This window comes from Diorhabda carinulata, chromosome X (assembly GCF_026250575.1).
Source record: "Diorhabda carinulata isolate Delta chromosome X, icDioCari1.1, whole genome shotgun sequence".
In the NCBI taxonomy this organism is placed as follows: Eukaryota; Metazoa; Arthropoda; class Insecta; order Coleoptera; family Chrysomelidae; genus Diorhabda; species Diorhabda carinulata.
This window is the reverse complement of record NC_079472.1, coordinates 5702516-5725715: the sequence shown is the minus strand read 5'-3', so window position 1 is coordinate 5725715 and position 23200 is coordinate 5702516. Positions and strand designations below refer to the sequence as shown.

The 23200-nt window shown below is 32.6% G+C and overlaps 1 protein-coding gene across 2 annotated transcripts in view; it reads right to left on the bottom strand.

Moving 5' to 3' along the window:
- LOC130902118 (high affinity cationic amino acid transporter 1) overlaps positions 1-23200 on the bottom strand; it is a 153749-nt gene that overhangs the window by 41708 nt on the left and 88841 nt on the right. For both annotated transcript variants that reach the window (XM_057813970.1, XM_057813971.1), the window contains exons 3-4: positions 20309-20462; positions 2441-2671 (exon numbers count right to left, since the gene is read on the bottom strand). In XM_057813970.1, coding sequence (XP_057669953.1) covers positions 2441-2671; positions 20309-20462 — 385 coding nt within the window. The remainder of the gene's footprint in view (positions 1-2440; positions 2672-20308; positions 20463-23200) is intronic.

The following is a 23200-nucleotide window of genomic DNA, read 5'->3' as shown; positions in this document are numbered from 1 at the left end:
CAATCAACTCACTTGGAGAAAACATGTTTCTCTCTATAGCTTAAATGTTGTTTTTGCGAAAGTTTGAATTTTCGGTTGCGAATAGTTCCTGAACTTCTTGGCTTGTCTTTGACCAAAGTTTACTAATTTCACATTCTTTGAGAAATTGCGGTATAAAGTTATGGTAACAGAGGGTTCAAGCTTTGTTAGTTATAAAGTACAGTGGGGAGCAAATAAAATAATATACTCATGTCATAATGAAAAGTCCTTATTTTTGTGTTAATTTTTGGAATTTGTTTGTATTATGAGTCAAAAATATTAACATTCAATTATATAAAAACGCTCTCTACTGAATTATAGATTGTTTTATTTGGAAACTATTGGTTCCCAATATTTTAAAACTATTTGATATTTCCTTGTTATACTTGGCAGGTAGATACCTATACGTTTTCAATACCCTTTAATATGTTGAATGAACCTTTCAGCTTCCAGTCAGAATCAAATAATAGGGGTTGAACCTTATCACTAGCCTCCGATGCGATAAATACATTTAACAATTGAAATTAAATGATGGCTCTAAAATAATCAATTTTATCGGAAACTGAATAAAAGAATCAATTTTAATGAAATAAAAATATGAAATTACATATTTTGTTTGTAAAAATCATATTTTTACGAAATAACATACTATCCCTGTCCAATAGAACATTTCAAATAATCAAAATTTGACAATAGTGGGGTTTTTGTCGAAAAAAGCCTGTTTCAAAACTTAGAGTCTGGATTACAGTGTCTATGGACAATCCCTTTTGACTTATTGTAGCTATTTCTTCTTTTGGTGTCCTCTTCTCCTGTATCCTTGTTATCAACTCTCCAGCACCACCCTCAAAATTCTTCTGTCCTAATCGTCTTGTGTTCTAAATATTTGTATTATTTTAAGCTTTTTGTGTGTCATAATTAGTTCTATGCTTATCAAGCTAGGACAAAAAAACAACGTTTTTTCTCAACTATACTGTGAAAATATCATGATCCTAAAAAAATTATCGTAAGTTTGAATAATAATAATATTATGGGGTGTATCGTTACGACTATTGATTTTTAACAGTAAACGCATTTTTACTTGAAACTTAAAAAAAAAATTACCCAGTAAATTAATATGAATCAAATCATTTTCATGTAATCGTGCCTTACATCGATTTATTTTTTCAATTTTGCCTTTCGATTTTGAATTTTTGTAACTACCAGAAATATCTTTTATAAATATGTTTTCACGGTTGAAAATGCTTATTTGCAAAGAAAATTCAATACTCTTAAAGAAATGTTTCTCAACATTTTTAAATGAATTCACTCCTTTCGAAGTTATTCGACGTTGAAATTGAATTCAAAAGTTATTTATCGTTTTTTTCACGTTACACATGATTTTTTTCACTTAATTCAAAAAATTATAACTTGAATATTGAGAATATCTTTTTTTGGCTATAATTATTTATCAACGTTTTCTTTTACTTTTTAATGAGATGTTAGATTTTTACTCGGGCTAAACAGCAGGGCTCACTGCAGGGACTTCTTTGAAATATTAAAAATTCTGACTCTTCCTTCCTTATTTATCTTTTAATCCGTTTCCTAATTCGTAAGCACGGCTCTCCAATTTTAGAAAGATCATTGCACGGCTATCCACTTAGGAACGAGGAGCACGACCTTTACCTACCCACTCCATATTCATAATTAGTTAAGGGCTCAATATTTTACAATGCAAAAAAATGCACAATCACTTGCCAATTGAAATCAAATCGATATCATCTTTTCCCTCATTCCGCAATGATTTGAGGGCATATTTACTGGTAATTTTACGCTGTAAACAACTTCTATTCTAATAATAATATTTATTTCTGGATATGCTGCATACTGATTTAATTTTTGCTATGGACTTATATAAGACTAATATACTAATTATTACCATTATTATCACCTATAATTTTGTTACTCACTGTGTTTTCTTCTGTATATTGAAATTTTATTTTATTAATATCTTTATTTAGTTACTTTTATGTTCATTTTTCAGTTTTCACAAGCTTTTGTCTACAAATTGTTCTATTTTCTAAGAAATATAGCAAAGATTTCAACCACATACTTGTTACATACAAATGAATGGTAAATTTTCAATCGGAGTGATTTTCTCGCGGAAAAATTAACAAGGCGCAAGGACAAACCATAGACCGAGTAGGTATATACTTGCCTGAACCAGATTTTAGTCATGGTAATATAGAGATTAAATCTAAGGGTCGACGCACAATTAATGTTGTTTGGAAGGACTTATTGCGAAATTACATAATCTTGAATTGTGAAAAAGGTACAAATGATGGCAGATTTTTCGACTGTGCCCCAATATTTTTTATATCTCTTTGACCATTTAAGTATTAATTGATTTTATGATGTAGTATTCATTGAAATATAAGTTACTTACCTATCGCTTCTCCGATACTCTCGTGTATAGCATGGGTGATCGCTCCATTAGCCAAGGCGTCAAAACAGGCACTCAAAGCACACGCACAAGCACTCGTACCTATAAGGTACTCCAGAATCATATTCCAGCCTATAACGAAAGCTATGAATTCACCTACAGTAACGTAAGAATACATATAAGCCGAACCAGATGTATGGGGTACTCGGACTCCAAATTCTGCGTAACATGCCCCTGAAACAAAAAAAAAATAACCGTAATTATGTATGAGTTAGGTCCAATGGTATTTATGTTTTAAAGAGACTCTTTGAATTATGAAATGACTACTACAATTTGGAAACAGTGAATTGTATTTCTATTACTATAAAATGTATTAAAAACTTTTAGAATAAAAGTACTTTTAAAGTCAATTTGGATATAAAATCTATAATCTATATATCCAATACCTACACGCACTGCAAAATTGAAAATAAACCACTGAGGGAGCAAATTAAACGAATATATGTGGGGAGAGAGATCAAGATTTATACATTCATATAAACAACTTTTTCCTTTCCAACTATCAAATTATCCCTCTAAAGCTTCCATTTTTAGATGATAGAATACATTAAAATAAGCAACAAATATTCTAGATTATAAGTTCAAAAATAATTATCATATGATGCTTGTTCTTCAATAGTACTAATTGGAGAACAATATGTTACATTTAAATGGATAAAACATCATATTTCCTCTTTCATTAACTGCAGTAATAGACACTAAATATGAAGTTTTCACATCCGGACGTAGTGATTCCTCGAATATTTCCAATTTTCTTGGTCATGTGTCACTTAATTTCTTCATATCTTCTCTACCTTCATCTCCATCTAATTACTCTTATACGTACGTCCACTTTTGAAAATAAGACCCCTCTTCCTTTCTCCATGCTCATTCTGGGAGAGTGGCAAATCGTCTGATCAACACATTTCTGATCTCCCACTTTCAGCTTCACGCTTTTTCGTATATTTGTACATAACATCTTATCTTATTTCCTGGGCCTCTCAGAGCCAGTTTTTTAACCTCTTCAGGTCAGTATTCATTGGCTTTATCTAATACATAAGTTACATTGATATATACTGTATAACTTAGATCCAGTTTCTTTGAAAATTCAGTATTAGTTTGGTTCATCTATGGTTCGTACATTTGATATTTTCTCTAACCCAGTCATATTTATATATAGCATCTTCTTTCTATAGTTCTGATTATCTTATTTTCTGAGCCACTTAGATCCAGTTACCTCAAAGTTCTTTATGTCATCTTACCTTTATGTTATATATCTTCTTCTGAAAGTATTTTCCTCTATCTCCTGTTGTTTTGAGAATATCTGCACACTAATCACATTTATACATGACATCTAATATTAATGTGGGATATCTCTATAAGACATTGAGTATCTTCATTTTTATGCCTTAGATCGAATTTTCTTTAAGTTCAGCAGGTTATCTGACCACTTTGCTGTAGATCTTCTGAAAATATTTGTTCCTGGTCGCAATTCTAGTATTCGTTTGGTTTATCTATCGCCTGTTCTTTTGGTAATAGGTCCAGCTCATTTTGATGCATATCATCTAATATTCCTGTTGAGCATCTTCATGTAGCATTGAGTATCTTCTTTTCTGTGCCACTTAGATCTCTAGGTCATCTGATTATTTTGTTGTAGGTCTTTCTCTGAAAGGGCCGTTCCTTGTTTGCAATTCCAGTATTCGTTTGGTTTCCCTAACGTCTGTTCTTTTGGTAATATATCCACACCAGTCACATTTATACGCATTATCTGATATATGCGATATCACTATGAAGCATTGAGTATCTTCTTTCCTGTTCCCATTAGATCGATTTTAGTCAATGTTCTTCAGGTCTTTTGATCTCTTTGTCATAGATCTTTTTCTGAAAGTATCTTTTCTTCGCCGCAATTCCAGTATTCGTTTGGTTAATCTATCAGTTTGATGCATAGCATCGAATATTTCTGTTCAGCATCTTTTATTCCCTTTTGCTACTTTCCTAGTCCTTCCAATCAACGACATGTTAATGCTTCTGACGTTACGTTAGAAATGATAAAAAACAACGCAATAAATAATCGAGAAGCAAGTGAATAAATAACCAATTAATGAAGTACGATAATATATAACGCACTAATTCCAACTAATCCAACCTAATTTCTCTTTATTTGTGTTTCCATATCCTTCTCACTCGTGTATTCAACAAATGTGATAACATACAACCACAGAAACGATTCAAACTTACGAGCGTACTTAACTGGAATCGCAAATGTTTCTAAAATCACACACATTTAGTCCAATCGCGTATATCTTGCCGGCTATTTGGTTAATATAAATTACAATTAGTGGAAAGACTTGTTGATCAATTACAACGCACAATGAATCAGGCTTAATGAGGACGATGAGATTAACAAGACGTTCAAGTAACTCACGCGTTTAATCCCCAACCCCCTGTTTAGGTGAATCGATTCGGTGTTTTATTAGTGTTACATCATTTCACTTAATTGAAAGATGATTGGTGCGAGCATTATGAGCGTTGTTTTTCATTACTTTTTTATTATTTCGTGAAAAAGTTCTGAGTATCATCAGCTTTATTCTCTAAGTATCAATTTTGTCGGAATCATTGTTAGAGACACCTTATTTCTGCAAAGTCAAGCGCCACCGATCGAGTTACAACGTCTTCGTTTGATTTTCAGTTAATGCTCGATTGTTTACTTTTTACTTATCTGTTGATTTATGTTATTCGAACATGGAAAACAGACGAAAAGGAAGCTGTAGTCGATAGAGATGAGCAACATAAACTCATAGTTTTATTGCAGAATACAAGACGAAATGAAGCTGACATATTCCATACAGTTTGTTAAAAATATTGCAAACAATTTCAAAATAAAAATGAATGACTTTTTAAATATGACATTTGAGTCGAATTTTAGAAATTTCTTTAGTCAAAATAATAGGATTTGATGCAAAAAATTCGACGAGGAAATAATGCTGTGACTTTAAAAAATTTCCTCATAAGACTCTTCGTTCAATTTTAACAGGGACAACTTGTGAAAAGATAGCAGAAATGAATTTTTCAATCGATTTTTAACAAAAAGGTTCTCTTTGTTTAGATGGTTGTACATGCCAAGGAAAACGTTCGCCATGAAGAGTCATTCTGGAGAAAATTGTCATAAATTGTAATTATTTATTGAAAATACTCACAGGAGGTGACAACCGCCGCCACTTCGTAAAACTACACTTGCAGCACCAGAAAAAATTGTTAGTATGATGAGCATAAAGTCAAAATTTTTTAGGGAAGAACATAAAAGGAATATAAAATGGTGAACGTCAACAACCCTCTGCTAACACCAATTTATTTTGAAAATTTTACCATAAACATGAGTTTTCCGTGGTCGTCGGAAAAATATAGTGTACAATACGTGTTGAAAACTCTATTTCTTTGTTGATGTTAGTAAATATTTCAGGGTGATTGCATATTTGAAACAGATATAGAGTATATCGTCCCAAAATTAAAAATTCTCATACATGAACAAGTTGATTATTTATTTGGAGCCTGTTGGCGTGGAGAATTCTGTGATTTATTAGTAGAAGAAATAACGCCTAAACAAAAAAACGGAAGACCATTGTTCGTTGTGTATTATAAGGAAGAATGTTGACTATTTCCGTAATACGAGGATAGTCCTGGAAGTACCTGGTCTGACCTAAAGATGGTTGTAGTTGCTACTGTATTAGAAAGCACACAATCTATACAACATATGGTTCAAGTTTGAAGACTCTACGTTGTTTAGTATTTGCTTGGCAGCCATCAATAGTGAACGTTTACTCTGGGATACTGGGTGAGTTTTATCAAGGCCGTACGACATGCGAAGACCAGCATCGCAGTGGTCCACTAAATGAGGTAACAACTCCAGAAATGCTGAAGAACATCCACAAAGCGGTACTTGATGATCGTCGACTGAAAGTGAGTGAGCTAGAAGACATAGTTAACATTTCAAAAAGTGCGGTACATCAGTACATAAAAGTGAAAACTATAAACAACTGTTTGAATAAATAATGAAGATAATACAGTATCAATTCTGAATCTTATTCCGAACAAATAAAAACAACGTATCCGTAGGAAAAGAGCAGTAATCTACACGTGAACAAATAATATATTTCTTTCTGACAATAATCTTTTGAGTTTAGGAGAAATATATTATGAAATTTAGAATGGTGTTGTAAGTAGTGAGCAGAATAGAACTATCTAAGAATTTTTTTAAAATGACAATGTTTTGATTTTTTATTTGATTATCATCAACATTCGAGTTAACTCTGTGTGATATGTGTTATCGATAGATTTGGAAAACCCAAGATGTGAAGATGTCAATCTTCATATTATTGTCCTTCCATTCGAAATTTCATACTAGGAAGGACAATGATATTGTTACGAACAAGCTCATGAAATGCGTCCTTAGGCCGGTCCTGTACATTTATAATGAAATTTTAAATTCGGCGAATTCACGTGGCGCCTTTAGTCTGTTTTTTATAAACGGCGGATGCGCCTTTGATGAACTTTTCATTATAGAAGGCGGTTTATTACAGTACTTCTTTGACATAACTTCTAGGACAGTCTATTTATTTATTTCTTGTGTTTCTTTTTGTTCTAGAATTTTGTAGAGTTCTATTTGTGGTATTGTACATACAAATAAGTTTATGTAGTCTTAGTAACAAGAGCGAATTAGTGAAAGTAATCGCAGAAATTATTTAAGAGATATTTATAAGTAAATTATAAAAGTTAAGTGTATTATATAGTGTGTAAATAAATTAAGAACGTAAGAAACAATTAATTCATCTCACGAATAACAAGAGTGTAAATAAATACGAAAAATGTTATAATATCAACAATGACATCTTCATCTTGGTAACTCGAGTGTTAAAGCCTTGATTAGGGTTAAATAAAGGATGGAAACGTTGGCATTTTAGAAAAACTCTTAGACAGTTTTATTTTGATGTCTCAACCCACAATATTATTCGAAATTTCATACTAGGAATGAAAATAATATCAAAAATGAGAAATATATCATTTTTCTCAATTGTACTATTTCTTATTTGATATGTGAAAAATGTAAACATCTGAAATCATGCTCTGGAAATGTCTAAAGAATACCCTCTGCACAACAGCTCCAATATTGCAAAAAGTCTACCACCGACCTATTCATTCAAATCTGAATTTTATATCAGCTTCTACGTTTCGGCACTTTATTCTCTACCGAAACGCAAGTGTACATCCTAGCGTACAGCTCCTCGCTCCACGATTTACGTATGAATATAAAATTAGGGTGGGTAGCTGTTGAATAAAGTATTGCGGCTTATATTCCTATGAGGGTTTCGGCAGAACGATGGCAAATTCTATAGCCAAAGGTTTATAAATTTTAAACAGGTAACGTCGACATATTGAGGAATAGATAGAGAGAACAAAGGTAATCCTTTAATGAATTAATGATTTGCAAATTTGTTCTGATCCCTGAAATATATGGATATTCATGAGTAGTAACCAGTCTGTTTATAAGTCTAGTAAATATCCCAATATGATGATAGTTTCACTGAAAAATGTCATGTAAATATTGATTTATTTTTATTATTTTCTAATACTTCATTAACTTATTAATAAACTTTTGTGCAAGAATTTATGTCTTTCGATAGAAAAAATTCGATTTTTTTTGTTCCAATCATCCAATGGACTTGGTTCGTTTGTTAGTGCCATTATTATCAGCGATCCAGTTTCACCTTTTAAAATTCTCGTTGTTAACCAGTTAAATTACTAATTTGTTGTTTATATAATTCCTGTGGAGTTTCTGGTATATTGTACATGCATTTCTTTGTTTCCTAATTTTTAATCTCTTTCTCCGTTTTTCAACATTGGAGTTTTATTTTTTTGTTGCTGTGGTCCCATTCATGTTATCTACTGAATTGTTCTATTTTTATGGTTTTTCATCAGTATATTTTTTCTAATCATTTCAATTCGTTGTTTTTAATAAGTTCAACGAGTCTTTCTATTTTATTATTATGGTAAAGACTTATGCACTACTCAGCTTACTGCACTACCTATCCCGGATACAAAGTATCAAAAGTATTAGGCGCGGTGTTTTCTTAATAATACCAGTTTGGCGATGTTATCGTGCAAGGTCTTAGACACGACGCCGGTTGCTGTCCACATTTTCATTGCGTCATATCTGTTTAATCTCAATTGCAAGATTCGCGTATTTGGCCAGTTTCTCCTGGTGTTTGTTGAGAATGTTGTGAGTGCTCGGTATGGCTACGTCGATAAGAAAGAAATGAATTGACTCTTCTATCAATCACCAAGATGTCAAGTATGTTATTCGACACCTGTCGATTGGTGATAATGGTGATAGTAGAGTCTGAATCCATTTAAAGTTAACTAGCTGTTACCCGCGACTTCGATCGCATCGAATCCATTAAATAAGTATCAGAAATCATTATAATAGAAAAGAACGAACTCTGTAGCTATATTAGAACCTGAGATATGGATCTTTGAATGTAGAAAAATTGCCAAAAACCTACAAAAATCCATAACTCCACATTGAATGTCTGCGCCTAGCTCCTCTCCAACTCAACCGATTTAAGTGTTCAAAAACTCAAAAGAAAGAAGGTGTTTCAGCGAGTGTTCTTAAACCAAAACGAAGTCTCTATCTTGAATAGAACCTGAGATATTGAGGATAGAACGTGTGTATGTGAAAAGCTCCCATAGGTAATGTACAGGGGGAAATCGCATTTGAGTATAACTTGAGAATGGTGAAAATTAGATGAAATCCGATGGTTGATGGCTGATCTGTGCATCAATACCTTTCATTGAAAAAAAAATTAAGCAAATCGGTTGGGTAGAACGCCTGAACGGACTCGGAATGGAAATCATCAATTTTTTTAATATATAAGATGTTTGGGCAGCAACTCTAGGTAACAAATAAATAAGATATAACGTTCTACCTGGAAATTTTAATTGTGACATGTACCTGGATTTTTTAAGCAATCACTTATTCTAAATATTAGAAGATTTGACGCTAAATGAACAAAGATTCTTTATGCACGATGCCGATGGAGCTCCACCGCACTTTGATAGAAGGTGTAGTAAACATTTCACGAATCGATACATTGATAGATGTGGAAAAGCTCCGATTCATTGGCCTCCTCGGTCAAGCGATTTTAATCGTTTGGATAACACAGTTTGGTCGTATCTTAAAGAAAAAGTCTATGCTACAGAGGTTAGGTTATGTAAACATCATTTCAATGACCTCATAGCTGACTCCCAGCCGTTTAGAAGATTAATGGATTCTTTAGCTTCCAAAACATATTCATATACAATTTTAACTCAATATTACTAATCATAATGACGAGGTATTTGTATTTGTAACGATTTTATATCACAACAACAATTTATATCACGTGCATATTGTAGATAAACATGTGGAAGCATATTCTCAAGACTATTCCATTAATCGTTTGTTTATTGTTTGGATTTGACAGTCGTGCTTCGACCTTAATAAATATCAGAAAACCGAACAAGTTCCAAATTGCTTTTCTAGAAAAAAAAAAAAAAAAAATAAGAACCAATAATACAACCTAATTGTTCGGGTAGCTCCGATTGAATATTGTACGCTTTTAGAAATTGAGCTGCCTTATCTATATTCTCCGTCTCCCATTTATTCCCAATTTTCTATTAAATTAGAACGGAATGCATACTTGAGTGAAATTTACCCTGCCAAATTGATTCAGACCAATTTCGATATGAGTGAGGTTCGAATAACTTCTACAAGTACAGAATGTAAATGGTCATCTGCCATATTTGATAACGAGACTAATGATATTTATTTCGTTCCGAATTAGAATAACCGATTTTTTATTATTTTCAATATTTTTGACGCAAGAATTCGCTTGTACATCGGTCATAAGAGCTTTCCGAAAACTATGATCGGGATAACTCGATCAAGATCTGAATGTTAGGAAACTAACCCTAATCACGTTCATTGTTGTTCAAAACTGATGTAGTTAGTCGGGTTATAAGCATATGATATGATCCTATCTATCATGGTAGACCGGTGGGTAAATACGATCCGATGATCGTTTCATTTGTCTATGGTTTTTTCAACATTAAACATTATTTATTTCCTTAAATGGCTGTCTACTATTAATTCTCATAAGGTTACTGAGATTTGCGGTTCTCATACTTTTCCACGCGATGATAGGAAACTGTGACTAGTTCTTATACCAAAATTAATTTAGCTTCTGCTTTGTCATTCTATAATAGTACCAACAGTGAAATTCGGCTTAGCTCGGAAGTACATACAAATAGTTTGTTCTTTTTCACTCATGAAAATCATTTGATTTTTTTGTAACTGTTCACTCTTGATTCCAATTGATCTTTACTTAACTTCAAACACGATTGAATGGACGAACAGTCACTGAATTTCTTTTTATATACCATCAAACATCGAAATTTCCAGTTCCAGAAGACTCTGGAATAATTAGATGTACATCACTTCGATTCAGAACATTTTGAATCGTTTACAATAAATTCCACTCATTTTGGAATTTTCTTGATTATTCTAGAAATTTTTGGACATTTTAGATCGCTTATAATAAATGGTACTCATTTATTAACTTCACTAATTGTGGAACTTTATAAATCATTCAAGAAATTTCCAGAACTTTCTCGAACGTTCCTAATGGATTATTATAAATAGTACTCATCATTTTAGAACTTTCCAGATCGTTCTAGAAATTTTTGGAACTTTCCAGAACATTCTAAATCGATTATAATTGTTGAACATATTTTTGCTACCCACGAACATCCACTTCTATCCCCGGCAACTAAACTGCTCTACCATAGCTTGGAGGGGTATTTATCATCATTTATCAAGTTGATTGGGGTTGATGGTGATAGAGAAAACCGTGTTTTTACTTACTAACAAAGCAATTTATCTACTATTACAGATTGTCAAGTAAATTCACTCACAAATTTCATGACGTTTTTCTGTAATGATATATCTGTTTATCTATATATATAAGCCTTCAGTCAAATGAGGCTTCAAATTTAAAATAGCTTGGCATTGCTCAATGGTTTTTGAAGCGGCTTACAATTTGATTGTTGGAAGATTGAATTTCATAAGAAATATCAATATCTTACTTAATTAACTCCCTAACCACTCTTCTATCTTTTTCGCTTCCTTAAGATTTAGTGTTTCTTATTCTTTTGTAGTTCCTGTTCATTAATTCTGGGTCACGAACCTAGGACAGAGCCTCGCGACAGTTTAGTACAACTTGTGTTTGTTGTTAATGAAAAGTAAAATTTTTATCCTAGATCTAGGTAAAATTCGTATTTGAAAATTATTTAAAACACAAATTCTCCTGATGACAAAGTTCGAACGTACATTGTGAATATATGGAAAGGAAATATAAGAGGAAATTGGTTATGTAAGAAATACTAATAATTACCTGAAAAATTCGCTATTCAGTTTTCCATTGCTGTATTTTGAACTTTTTTCGTTTTTTAACAACTTCCATTTGACATAACATTGTACGTTAGTATCCATGACAATATAAAAGATTCTTTAGCTAATGTTATAAATAAATAATAATACATATATGAGGGTTGCTACTTTTGTTTTGAGATATGGCAACACTGATGTGAATATGTCAAATTTGCCATTGTAAAGTTTGCCATTTTTAATGGTGAAGGTACTTGTAACGTGTTGTCATACGAGTGCTATTTGAGTTGTTTACAAATACTTGAAACATTCATCTTGGTCAAAAATAGAATTAAATAGCACAACAAATGATATTTCATGAGATTAACAAAATTAACGCTGTGTTTCGAGATTGCAAATAAACCGTAGATCACAGTTGGCGTTACGATCTTTAAAATAACCATTTGCAATCCTACTGACTGCGCCGGTTGAATTTGTAGTTTACTCAAACTACTTTTACAAAATAAAATTTATGTAATTAACTATAAATGAGATTCTACTCGGAAGTTGAACAAAATATATTTTAATAAATGGAAATGAAGAAAAATGAAAAGATATCTCTGTGAATGCGATTCAATAATAACAATAAAATATTCATTAAACGATTTTAGATTACTAATTTAATATAACAAACGATTGGAATTTCGATAGGGATATTGTCCAGGTTGTTTATTCTTTCGAATTAATCCGTTGATATAACCTGAAAATTGATGTAATTGTATTGAAAAAGTAATCATCATAATTGCTGGAGAACTTGCACTAAATTTAGTATATTATAAAACCAACCGACACGTGCAACCATCGGTCTAGAGCAGCAGAACGTGCTTATCGTCTAATTGAATTCCATTGAAAATTCTGCAGCTTTTCTCCAGATTTACTCGAGTTTAATTACACTTTCAATTGATGAATCAACTTTTTACCGCATTTATGACATGAAATTTCCGGAAAACATAATAATTCATTATAAGTGAGAAACTTAACGGAAAATTGAACGGAATCATCTAAAACTGTACTAAAATGAAATGTTTAGTAATAAAATTGTCTTATTTTATTTTACTGCACACTTTTATCCTTTTCGACCTGGGCAACTACCATAATGGTTTAAGAAAGTATCCATTATATTGTATGTTTTATTTTTTATTTAAACAGTTTTTATATGGTTGGGTACATTTATACACACGGTGGATTCTCGCTTACTTATTTAATTTATTTGTACAATTTGATGTACATTTTTATATTCTGATGTGTTCGGGATGACATCAGATTATTTACTGGATCGCATATTTATAGAGAACGAATTTCTCGCTGTTTCAGTTCTAGAAAAAAGGTCTTCCTAGAAATTGATCATATAATAACGGCCATACTGTTAATAAGTTACAAAAAAGGGAAGCCGTAGCCACCAAAGTTTAGATTCTATTAACACAATAGAACAGAATTGGCTGCACGATTTATTATACTCACTCCAGCGAATAATTTTCCGACAGAGTTAACAAATATCATTGTTGTTCTGTAGTGACTCCATATCTAGCTTTCCCGGTACCTCCGTACCCAACCTTAAATTATCCGAAGACAGGGTCAGGCTCTTCTTCGTCGTTCTCTAGGTTATTGTCACCTTCGAACGGTGATGTACGATTTTGGTGGAATAATTTCGCTTTTCAATTGGGATCTAGCTAATAGATGAAATCATTGATTCTTTTCTTGATTAAGTATGGACCTTAACAAAATTATTTTTTGGGAAAAATCTTTTTCTCTCGGCGGGTATTAGAACTATACTTTCACTGAGCCCGATATACCTTGAGTGCCGGTGAAAATCTTCTTACCAGGTAGGTTGCCGATTTTTTCCCTCCATCGCCAAACCATTTTTAAGTGAGGTGAGAATCATTCTCCTATTCTTGTGGATGACCAGTGTAGCTCTTGAAACTACAGCTTCCTTAATTTCCACCTTGTTGCAGTGGGAACGGTCTGTTGGGCAAAGTCGTCTAGACAAGGAGTCGCCATTTCGGTGGCTGACACTAACCCGATGTTCGCTATCAACGTTATACTATTGAAGATATTCAATCCAATTGGCCATCTGGCGATCCGGCGATCCAGCTCTCGGGATTGTTGAGCTGCATCAACCACCTGAGTGCTTCATCGTCAATCCATAAAGATACTGGTAAAAGTGTTCCACGGACTTCACTACCACCATAATCTCGCTTCTCGCGACGCAGTAGATCCATTCTGGTTTCGCGAGAACTTAACTGAAGTATCCCAGCACTCTTTCTTGCTGTCGTTGGATCTGTGAGAGTACTCCCCAAATGCCTACGGTGCTTGTATCAGTATCAAGAATGGAGTCCCAATATCAGCTACGTGGTTGAATGTCTCTCTGTCGAAACAATATATAGAGTACATCACTTCAGCCCTTTAAGGCTCATTGCTTCCAGATCATTCATCTCATCATCTGTATTCGTTATCAGTTCTCCTAGATAGTCGAAAGACTCAACTTCTTCTAATTGATATTCCTCGTTATCCGTCCTGGAAGTTTTGTTTTCCTCCCGATTTTTCCTTCGATGCTGCATTCCATCTATTTAGCCTTTAAGCTATTTACTCTGAGCCCGAATCTTTTTTATTCCCCTTGCAATATACTATATATGGGTGATTCCGTTCTAACTGTGATTTTTTGTATTCAAAATTTCAAGATTTTAAAATTTAACTTTTCTAACTTTTTTATGCATATTATTCATCTATTTTACTGTAAAAATAAAACTCTAAGAGGAATTTACTACAACTTCAAAGTATCACGAGCAAGACACAAATGTCGGATTTTGAGTTCCACGGTACTGACTCATTTATCCACGGTACTGACATGGTAACTTAAGATATTAAACAACAAGTGCATCAATTTTCCTCAGTTTGATCATAAACATTTTAAACAATTTAACTATTGTTTTTCTGATATCTGAAACCTCTAAGGCCACATACAACTTTGTTCTTTCTATTGTATCGTAAACTTGCTTATAATCTTCGAACAATAAATGTAGATCTAGATTTTGGTCTAGGTCATAGTTTTTAATCTGAAAATCTTGTCTGTCGTGCTTCGCCTCTCTCTTAAGCCTTTTGATATTCGCTGACTTCTTTCTAACAAAATCAACAAGTAGACAAAGAATGGAGAATACGAGTTATAGATGCTCTAGCACCTGATATCTGTTACCGCGAAATCATCTGTTGAAAATGCATTACTTTTCGCTACTGTTAAGTTCCTCCATAGCTTCAATTCTTGATCAAAGTTGTTTTTTTGTTTCTTCAGAAATTGATTAACGAGTCTTGATTTCGCTTCTCGGCCATTGATGATCCTAGAAGACATATGGTGTAATATGTAATAGTAACAAATTATCTTCAATCAGTAACGTAAACATTGTTGGTAGCAGCACATTTCTTTTTTATACGTGGGAAATATATTTGCGCATGTGTTCAGAGATTTTTACTACATTTCGTTCATTTTGACGCTAAGCTCCGCTTTAGCTTTGTAGAGGTGAGTCGTTGTGAAGATTTTTCTTAAAGTGCATGAATTTGGAGCATTAAGCTGTTATTAAATGTTTGTTTTTTAAAGGCAATACGTCTACGTAAATTGAAGAGGAGCTGAGAACTGTATACAGGGTCTCTAAGTCATCATTTACGGCCGTAAAAGTTTGAACAACTGAATGCAAATGCGGCCATATACACTTGGTTGACAACGGCGTTCGGGACGACCAAAACTGCAGCAACCAGTATCATCAAATGGGTGTACTATCGAATTAACGTTAAAGAGATTAACGTTAAAGAGACAGAAAAGGCTATCGGTATATGAAAAGAATGCATTTGCTGTATACTGATTGAAGAAATATGCATGCGTGAGCTATCCGCGCGTGGTGTGCTCGTTTATTCACTTTGGACCGAAAGCGTATTGTAATAAACATTTTTTGGACCTCATTGACACGATTCAAACAATCCAACTCATTGCATGCTCTTGCTGCGATTCATAACTGTATGTGAAACCTGGATCCGCCACTACACTCCTAAAACGAAAGACAGTGGAATGTAAAAGGCGAACCTACTTTGAAATAGTCATGAGAATATGTTCATCGACTATCTTTAGAAATGTAAAACAATAGATGAAGAGTATCACTCATCATTTGTTAATAAGGCGAAGGGAGAAATTTGAAAAAAAAAGTGTCATAATGAAATGGTTGAACACTCACTATATCTGCTGTTTATATGTTTCGTTATCGCATACTATGTTGTCTTATTCCTTTGTTGAGTAGGAAACTTTTCAGACAACCTTCGTGGTTGGAATTTTCGTCTTCCTATGGTCTGCTTTGGCATCTGATTGATTGCCAATTGCACAGGTATGGGATGTGATTTAGGGAATTTGGAACGAATACTAGTCAGATATAGATCACTCGATCAATGCCCAAATTACATATTATTAATTATATTATTGAAAAAATTACTTCTGTTTATGAAAATTTCATTGAAATTGCTCAACAAATGCCAGGTGTTGTTATATCTGAAGACAGGATATTCATACTAGTCTCTCTATTTCCACTTTGAAATAAATATCACAGCAGGTAGACTTTTTATTGTAGCGACTTCATATCATAAAGTAAACTGAGATCTTTTCTTTGTGAAACATATATTATACAAAAGATTCCATATAAATTTTCAAAAGTATTTCTAAAGCCTTCTGACTCTTCGGGAAAACCTGTAAAACCTTTATTTTTATTTTCTTTGTCTGACGTTTGGTCCTAGCTTTGCAGCGGTTATTGATCCACTTTGTAAGCTATTTTTGTCTATTCCAGTGAAGGGCTTGCTCTGCAGTTGATTTAAAATTAGAATGAACTCAAAATAGGAAAGGGAATAATTTCAATTTATATATTTTAATTCATGTTTCACCAAATTCAATGTGGCTCATTTAAAAGACAAAATCTTAATAATAGGCGTTTCGAATTTATAAATGTTGAATAAAATTTTGCATGCAACCATTTCAGTTAGGTCAACTGACGTTGTTAAGTTAACAAAAAATACAAATTAATTATAAAAAATAATGATTGTTATACTGTCTTGTTTATTGTATTTTTTAAAATTTTCACTTTCGATTTCTATAGTAAAGAGCTGAAACTCTATTTTAATATAATATTAGCAGTGAAATTTTCATTTGTGCAGGGTGTTTCAATTAATATTATTCATATAGTTACTGAAGGAGTTTTAGCATCAAATAATAACCTAGAACACTACTTATTGAGATACTGATTTTCGACTACAGATTGTACAATTTCCAATATTTTTTGTTAAGACTTGGGAAGTATTTCACAAATGATAGGATACTATAAACAATATTTATTTATTACAGCATGTTTTTTCAAATTTTTTGTTACTTTTTCGTGAATAATCGTTATTAATGTTGTTCACTTTTTGTCAAATTAATGCTAAATAACAAGTATATTATCTTTTTTTCACTGTCTTTATATTTATTTCTTTTATATTCATCTGCAAATTTAAGTTCTCCAAAAAACACTGCAATATGCACAACCTCTGGCTATACTTATCCAAAAAATCATTTAGTCGAGCCGAAACATGAATTGAATAAAACAAATTTCCATAAGGGATAAATCCCATTTTCTATTTTTGCGTCAGAAATAAACAAAATGTAGTAGAAAAAGAGATGGAATAATTCGCAGCAGTAAAGACAAATCTTGATCATTCATTCAGTTTTTAATGCTATATATCGACTAGGTGCTGTAAAACTAAAAAAATTTCATGGAATTTCACCACATTTTATACTAAAATAATAATTTACAATCTATACAATTGGTATTATCTTCTTCATAGCACACCCGTCATCAGGAATATAAAGCCAGTAAAATAATAGAAATACGAGAGAAAAACACGCAATCTAATCGTCAGTTTGAATCGCCTATCGTAAAGTAAATATTGGTTTATAGAATTTTCAATATCAATGCACAGAACATCGCTGGACCTGTGTAGGTAAATTAGGCTTCTGTTGAATATTTTTCGAAATAATTATAAAGAAACATACAAGCAATTAACCAATTTTTATCTTATTAGTATAAATAAGTACAATTGAAAAATGTAGATTGAATGTTTTTCAACGGAATTCTACTTAAATACAATAAAAAAAAATTGATACTTTTGCACTAATCTTGGTGCAATTGGAAAGAATTATTTGAATAATGAATCCTGATTATGAGAGAGCAGCGAAGTACGAGAATTTCTATTTAAGTTTTGAGAAATGACAGCAGTGACGTGTATATGTCAAATCTGACATTGCCATGAAATTTGACATTTTCAATGGTGAATTGACATACCGTGAGAATGAGTCATACTTGGGCATTAGTTCTACTCGCATACATTCAATTGCATGAGCATTTGGCTCTCTAAAAAAAACTGTTCGCGTTGGATACCGCATAATTTAACAATTACTCAAAGCACCGAAAGATGTCTATAAAAAGACAGGCGACGAATCATAGATCTATGCTCATGAACACGAAATGAAATAATCGACTGTATGGGTCGTTCAAGCCAAATCCAATAAAAGTTGTATCATCATAAAGTACTTCGAAGCAAATGGTTGTCTGTTTTTTCGGAATAACTAGACATGTCGCGACCGTTTCATTATAGCATTGCAGAACTGTCGATTCTGAATTGTGCAATAGCATTTGTTTGCCAGAAGTGTTCGAAAATATCAGGTAAACCAATCGCAGAAGACGACATTTTACACATCAGCTCAAACAAAAACGTTTTTGAACAGTAAAAACATTCAATTGATAGGTCATCCGCTGTACAGTCCTTGTTTGGTACCCTATGATTTCTCGCAGATCAAAAATAAATTGCGAGGTCAACGTTTTTCTACATCTGAAGAGCTGGTTCACATGATTTGGAGATCCATCCATCTAAATGGAAAAAATGCCTCGAATTGATTCAAATGCTTGAAAAAGTGTATTGATAAGTCAAACAATTCATAGAAAAAATAATGAGACGAAATGAAGCAATTTTAGAATCCAACAGAAATGTAACTAAATACTGAAAATTTCTCATTATCATATTAATATATCTGTTTAATATCTTTAGATTTAGAGATTAATGAAATTTTTCTTCACCGCTTTTTTGTGTGAATCCACACATCTTCACAGTTTCATTTCATTATAGAAACAAACTATTTCTCCTATCAGGATGCGTACTACTCGGAACCTTGATAAGTTATTTACAAGGTGTCTTAAAAGAAAGTTCACATTTGAAAATACAATTTTAAAAAACTAAAGAGTAAACCGTTGCGCTCATAACATTCATTTCATGGGGTAATGAAATTAATATACTAATTTGACGCAACCATAGATTTTAAATGTGGACTGCGTGAAGGCCAATTTATGTCACCTTTCCTAAGAATAAATTTGCCAGCAAATATATATATATATATGGATTCACGCAAGCCTTTTCGGCCCATAGCATGGAAGTGATTCCCTTCCACTCTTTCCTATTTTTTTTGCTTTCGTTTTCCAATCCTGAATTCCTCTCTCTCTCTTTCTCTCTTAGGTCTTCCATCATTTCTGCGCATCATATTTTCCTTGGTCTTCCTTTTTTCTAGTTCCTTCTTGTTCTATGTCTATCATTTTGTTGAACTGAAATCTGGCATTTTTTGTATATTACCCAGCCAATCTATTATTTCGGATCTTATTATTTTGCTTAGCTCTGCTTCTCCAAATATATTCCTTATTCGATTATTTGTTCTCCTTAATCATAAATCTTCTTCCTTTTGAACTTCATCTGAAAACAAGATGCTTGTAAACATTGAAAAGGACTCAATCTTCAATTCTTCCACTAACAGAATTTTTTGAGGGTGTAGTCCCAAATCTTTGTAAGAAATGCGAAATAATGATGATCTATGTATGTTCAAACGAATAGTACGCTTCCGAATAGACCTTTTTATCCAGTGTTGGTCTGGTCTCTTCAAACTTCTCGACTCATTTTCCTATTAGACGAGCGCCTGGTACATCATCATTGCAGAATTTTCTACGTGCTACACCTTCGAATAACTGCGTTCACGCAATAACAATACAAACGAGAACTTTATTTTGAGATACCTTGTATTTATATGGCTACTTACTTCTTCTACAGTAGCATTAACAATTATTCAATTTATCCATGTTTCTGAAGACGATCATTAGGTTAGGTTAGGTTAGGATAATTGTTAGTGTTCGTGTAGGAGTAGTAAGTAGCAACCTCAATTAATGTTAGGACTTATTTGAAATGTTTGAACCTTCATATGTATTTAAACATACCTGAAAATATGCTAGCAACTGCTGCAATTATGAAACTAAATACCACTCCCGGTCCAGCGACATTTTTGGCGACCATTCCAGCTACTAAATACATTCCTGTACCGACGCAACTTCCTACACCTAACGATGTCAAATCCAGTGTCGTCAAACATTTCTGAAATAAAAAAAAATACAGTGCTCATGCTAGTTTCAATAATAAACGTTAAAAATTCTAAACAAATAAACCAACTTCTAGTGATCGTCATGAAGTAGTTAATGCGGTGATGCAGTTCCTAAGAAGAATACGAATCTGATAATCTAAGAAGTTTTTAAGAAATTTCTTTCCTCCATATTTTTTTCAATGTTTTGTTTAGTTTTTAAGTTAAAGGATCGGACTGTGTTTGATAGTTTCATGTCCTAATTTAAACCGTTTCAATTTTTTAAAAGCTTGTGAACAGGATAAAAATTAATTCATGTAGAGCTTTCTCAACATTACATAGGTTTTGTAACAGTGCATAAATTCAATCTTTTGCTGCCAAAAAAAGCTTATATCCAGCAAAACTTATTAAGGTGAATTGCAAAAAGAAAATATTTTGAACTGCACGAACCACGAACTCTTCTACAGAGTATTGAAAGGTCTTAGAAGCAACAAAAGAGTAGAAAATATATCGATTAAGAAACAGACAGAGAAAGTGGATGAAATTGAAGGCCGAAGAGAATATTTTGAAGGACTACTTTACATAGAAAATATAAAACACGACGAAGCGTAACAGCAAAGAGACGAAGAAGATGAAAAAACTCAAGAAGAAGGAAGCTTATAACTACAGAGGAATTGGTCACAGAATCAATACTTTAAAATGTATATCGATAATAAAATTCAAGACACCACAATCCTAACCTAATTAAGTAAGTAAGTTTTAATATTGTCACAATTTTATATTGCATTTGGGCTGGTACTACCACGAAGAATATTGAATTACATCTCCTCCGAAGAACGTGACGTCATCGACAATCTGTCGAAATTTGCAACCCTAATGGCTCGCAATTACAAGGAGAGTGACGTAACCACTGACTAGTTCCGACGTTGTTGCCTCTCTTCAGAATGGCGTAACGACCTCTCGTTCGAAGTCTCTAATCCGAACTGAAGACACAGCCAGCCGGCGCTTCTATTTGATTCATGTCGTTCAACATAGATAGGTTAAAACAGAAGAGAAGATTTACAAACAGAAACATGTCAAAAGGTCTAAGAAATAAGAAATTAAATATATATATATATATATATATATATATTGAAATGGTGAATATATATCATATTTAAATGTTGTATAAATGTTCGCTTTTTCAGTAAAGTTGAAATGGTATATCTGGAATGAATAATTCATCTTTAACGCGAAACTTTTTTCCCTCACTCGTTTATGTTCCAGATCAAATCAGCAACGTCTTCGGCAGTGTAAACTTTAGCAGAGAATTTTTTTTTCGCGAAATCACGTCTTCGAAGATAAACTTATTCATCTCACGCAAAACTGACAACTTGTAATAGTGTTTATGAACTCTTTTAATTCACCGTATTTCCCAATGCACGTAAACTTGTAGATATTTTTTTTAAAAACCTTGTTTTAAGAAGTTTTGAAAGTTTCCTATTTGAAACATTTACCGACAGCTACTTATAAAAGTTTAAACTAGTTCAAGTTGAGTATTTTGTCACGTAACTATAAGTTAAAAAAATATCAAGAGAGCAATTGAGGGTTGGAACATACATATATAAAAGGAAAAAGGGATGTTTGTGTTATTAGCGTCTACTAATAAGTTTATTTAGTTTTTTGTGCTCTAGGGTGTGCTTTGTAAATGTTCCCTGTCACCACCAAGAGCAGTATTTTTACTAAAAACAGAGAATGAATATTTTTACCACAGATATTTTATTTATATACAAGAAATGAAAATGATAACTTAGGGTGAAATTCATACCTGGGAGAAATCGGATCAGTAGAATCAGAATAAAAACTTCAAACTATAATTTTGAACTGAAATAACGTAGGGCAATTTTGGCAATTGTGTTTTCCCAAGTTTTCTTTAGCCGTTCTCGTTTCCTACTTTCATTTCTCTGACTTGCCAAATCATTTTCGCCGGTCAATTACTTTCCATTTCAAACCATCTCAGCTGTTGTTATATTTTATTTCTATTATTATAGGTTCTTTATTCTAGTTTCTTATTTTGCTGCTAGAATTTTGAGTAAGTATCTAGGTTTCATTATGAAATATAAGAAATTGAAATATTAATTTATATACGTTCATTTTGGCCCTTGCTTCTAGTTTGTCATCTCTCTGTCTCTCCACGTCTAAATATTTGAAACTCTCATTATTTCAACAATATTTTCTCTAATTCGATTTTGAAGTCTTCTTCCCCATTATTATTTTTATCTTCTCCTTCATTCTAATGCCTACTTAATTATGGTTTAGTTCCTCTTCATTTTTAGTAAATTATACTAAATCGTCGGCAAAACCACAATCAGAGAATCCTTCTATTTCCATAATTATTTTTGTTGTCACTTCGTTTACTACATCATCTATTATAATTATGAATAGCACCAGACTCAGTATCCACCTGGTTCCTCTTGTATATATCTTTTTTTCCTTTGTGATTTCTTCAATTAGTTGCTTATTTTTTAAGATATGGTCGTGGACTTCTATTACCACGCTTAATAATCTTATGACTCCATAATTATAGCACTACATTTTGTCACCTTTTACAAAAAGTAGTGGAATGAACTTTGACAGTATTCCTAATAAAATATTGTCGTAGTTCGCTGCTTTTCCATCTGCTTGTCCTTTTTCCGTTTGTATCCATTTTTCGATTTCATCGTTTCCTACTTACTTCTAGTTGTCTTGTGTATTTCTGTTCCTCTTTTTCTACATT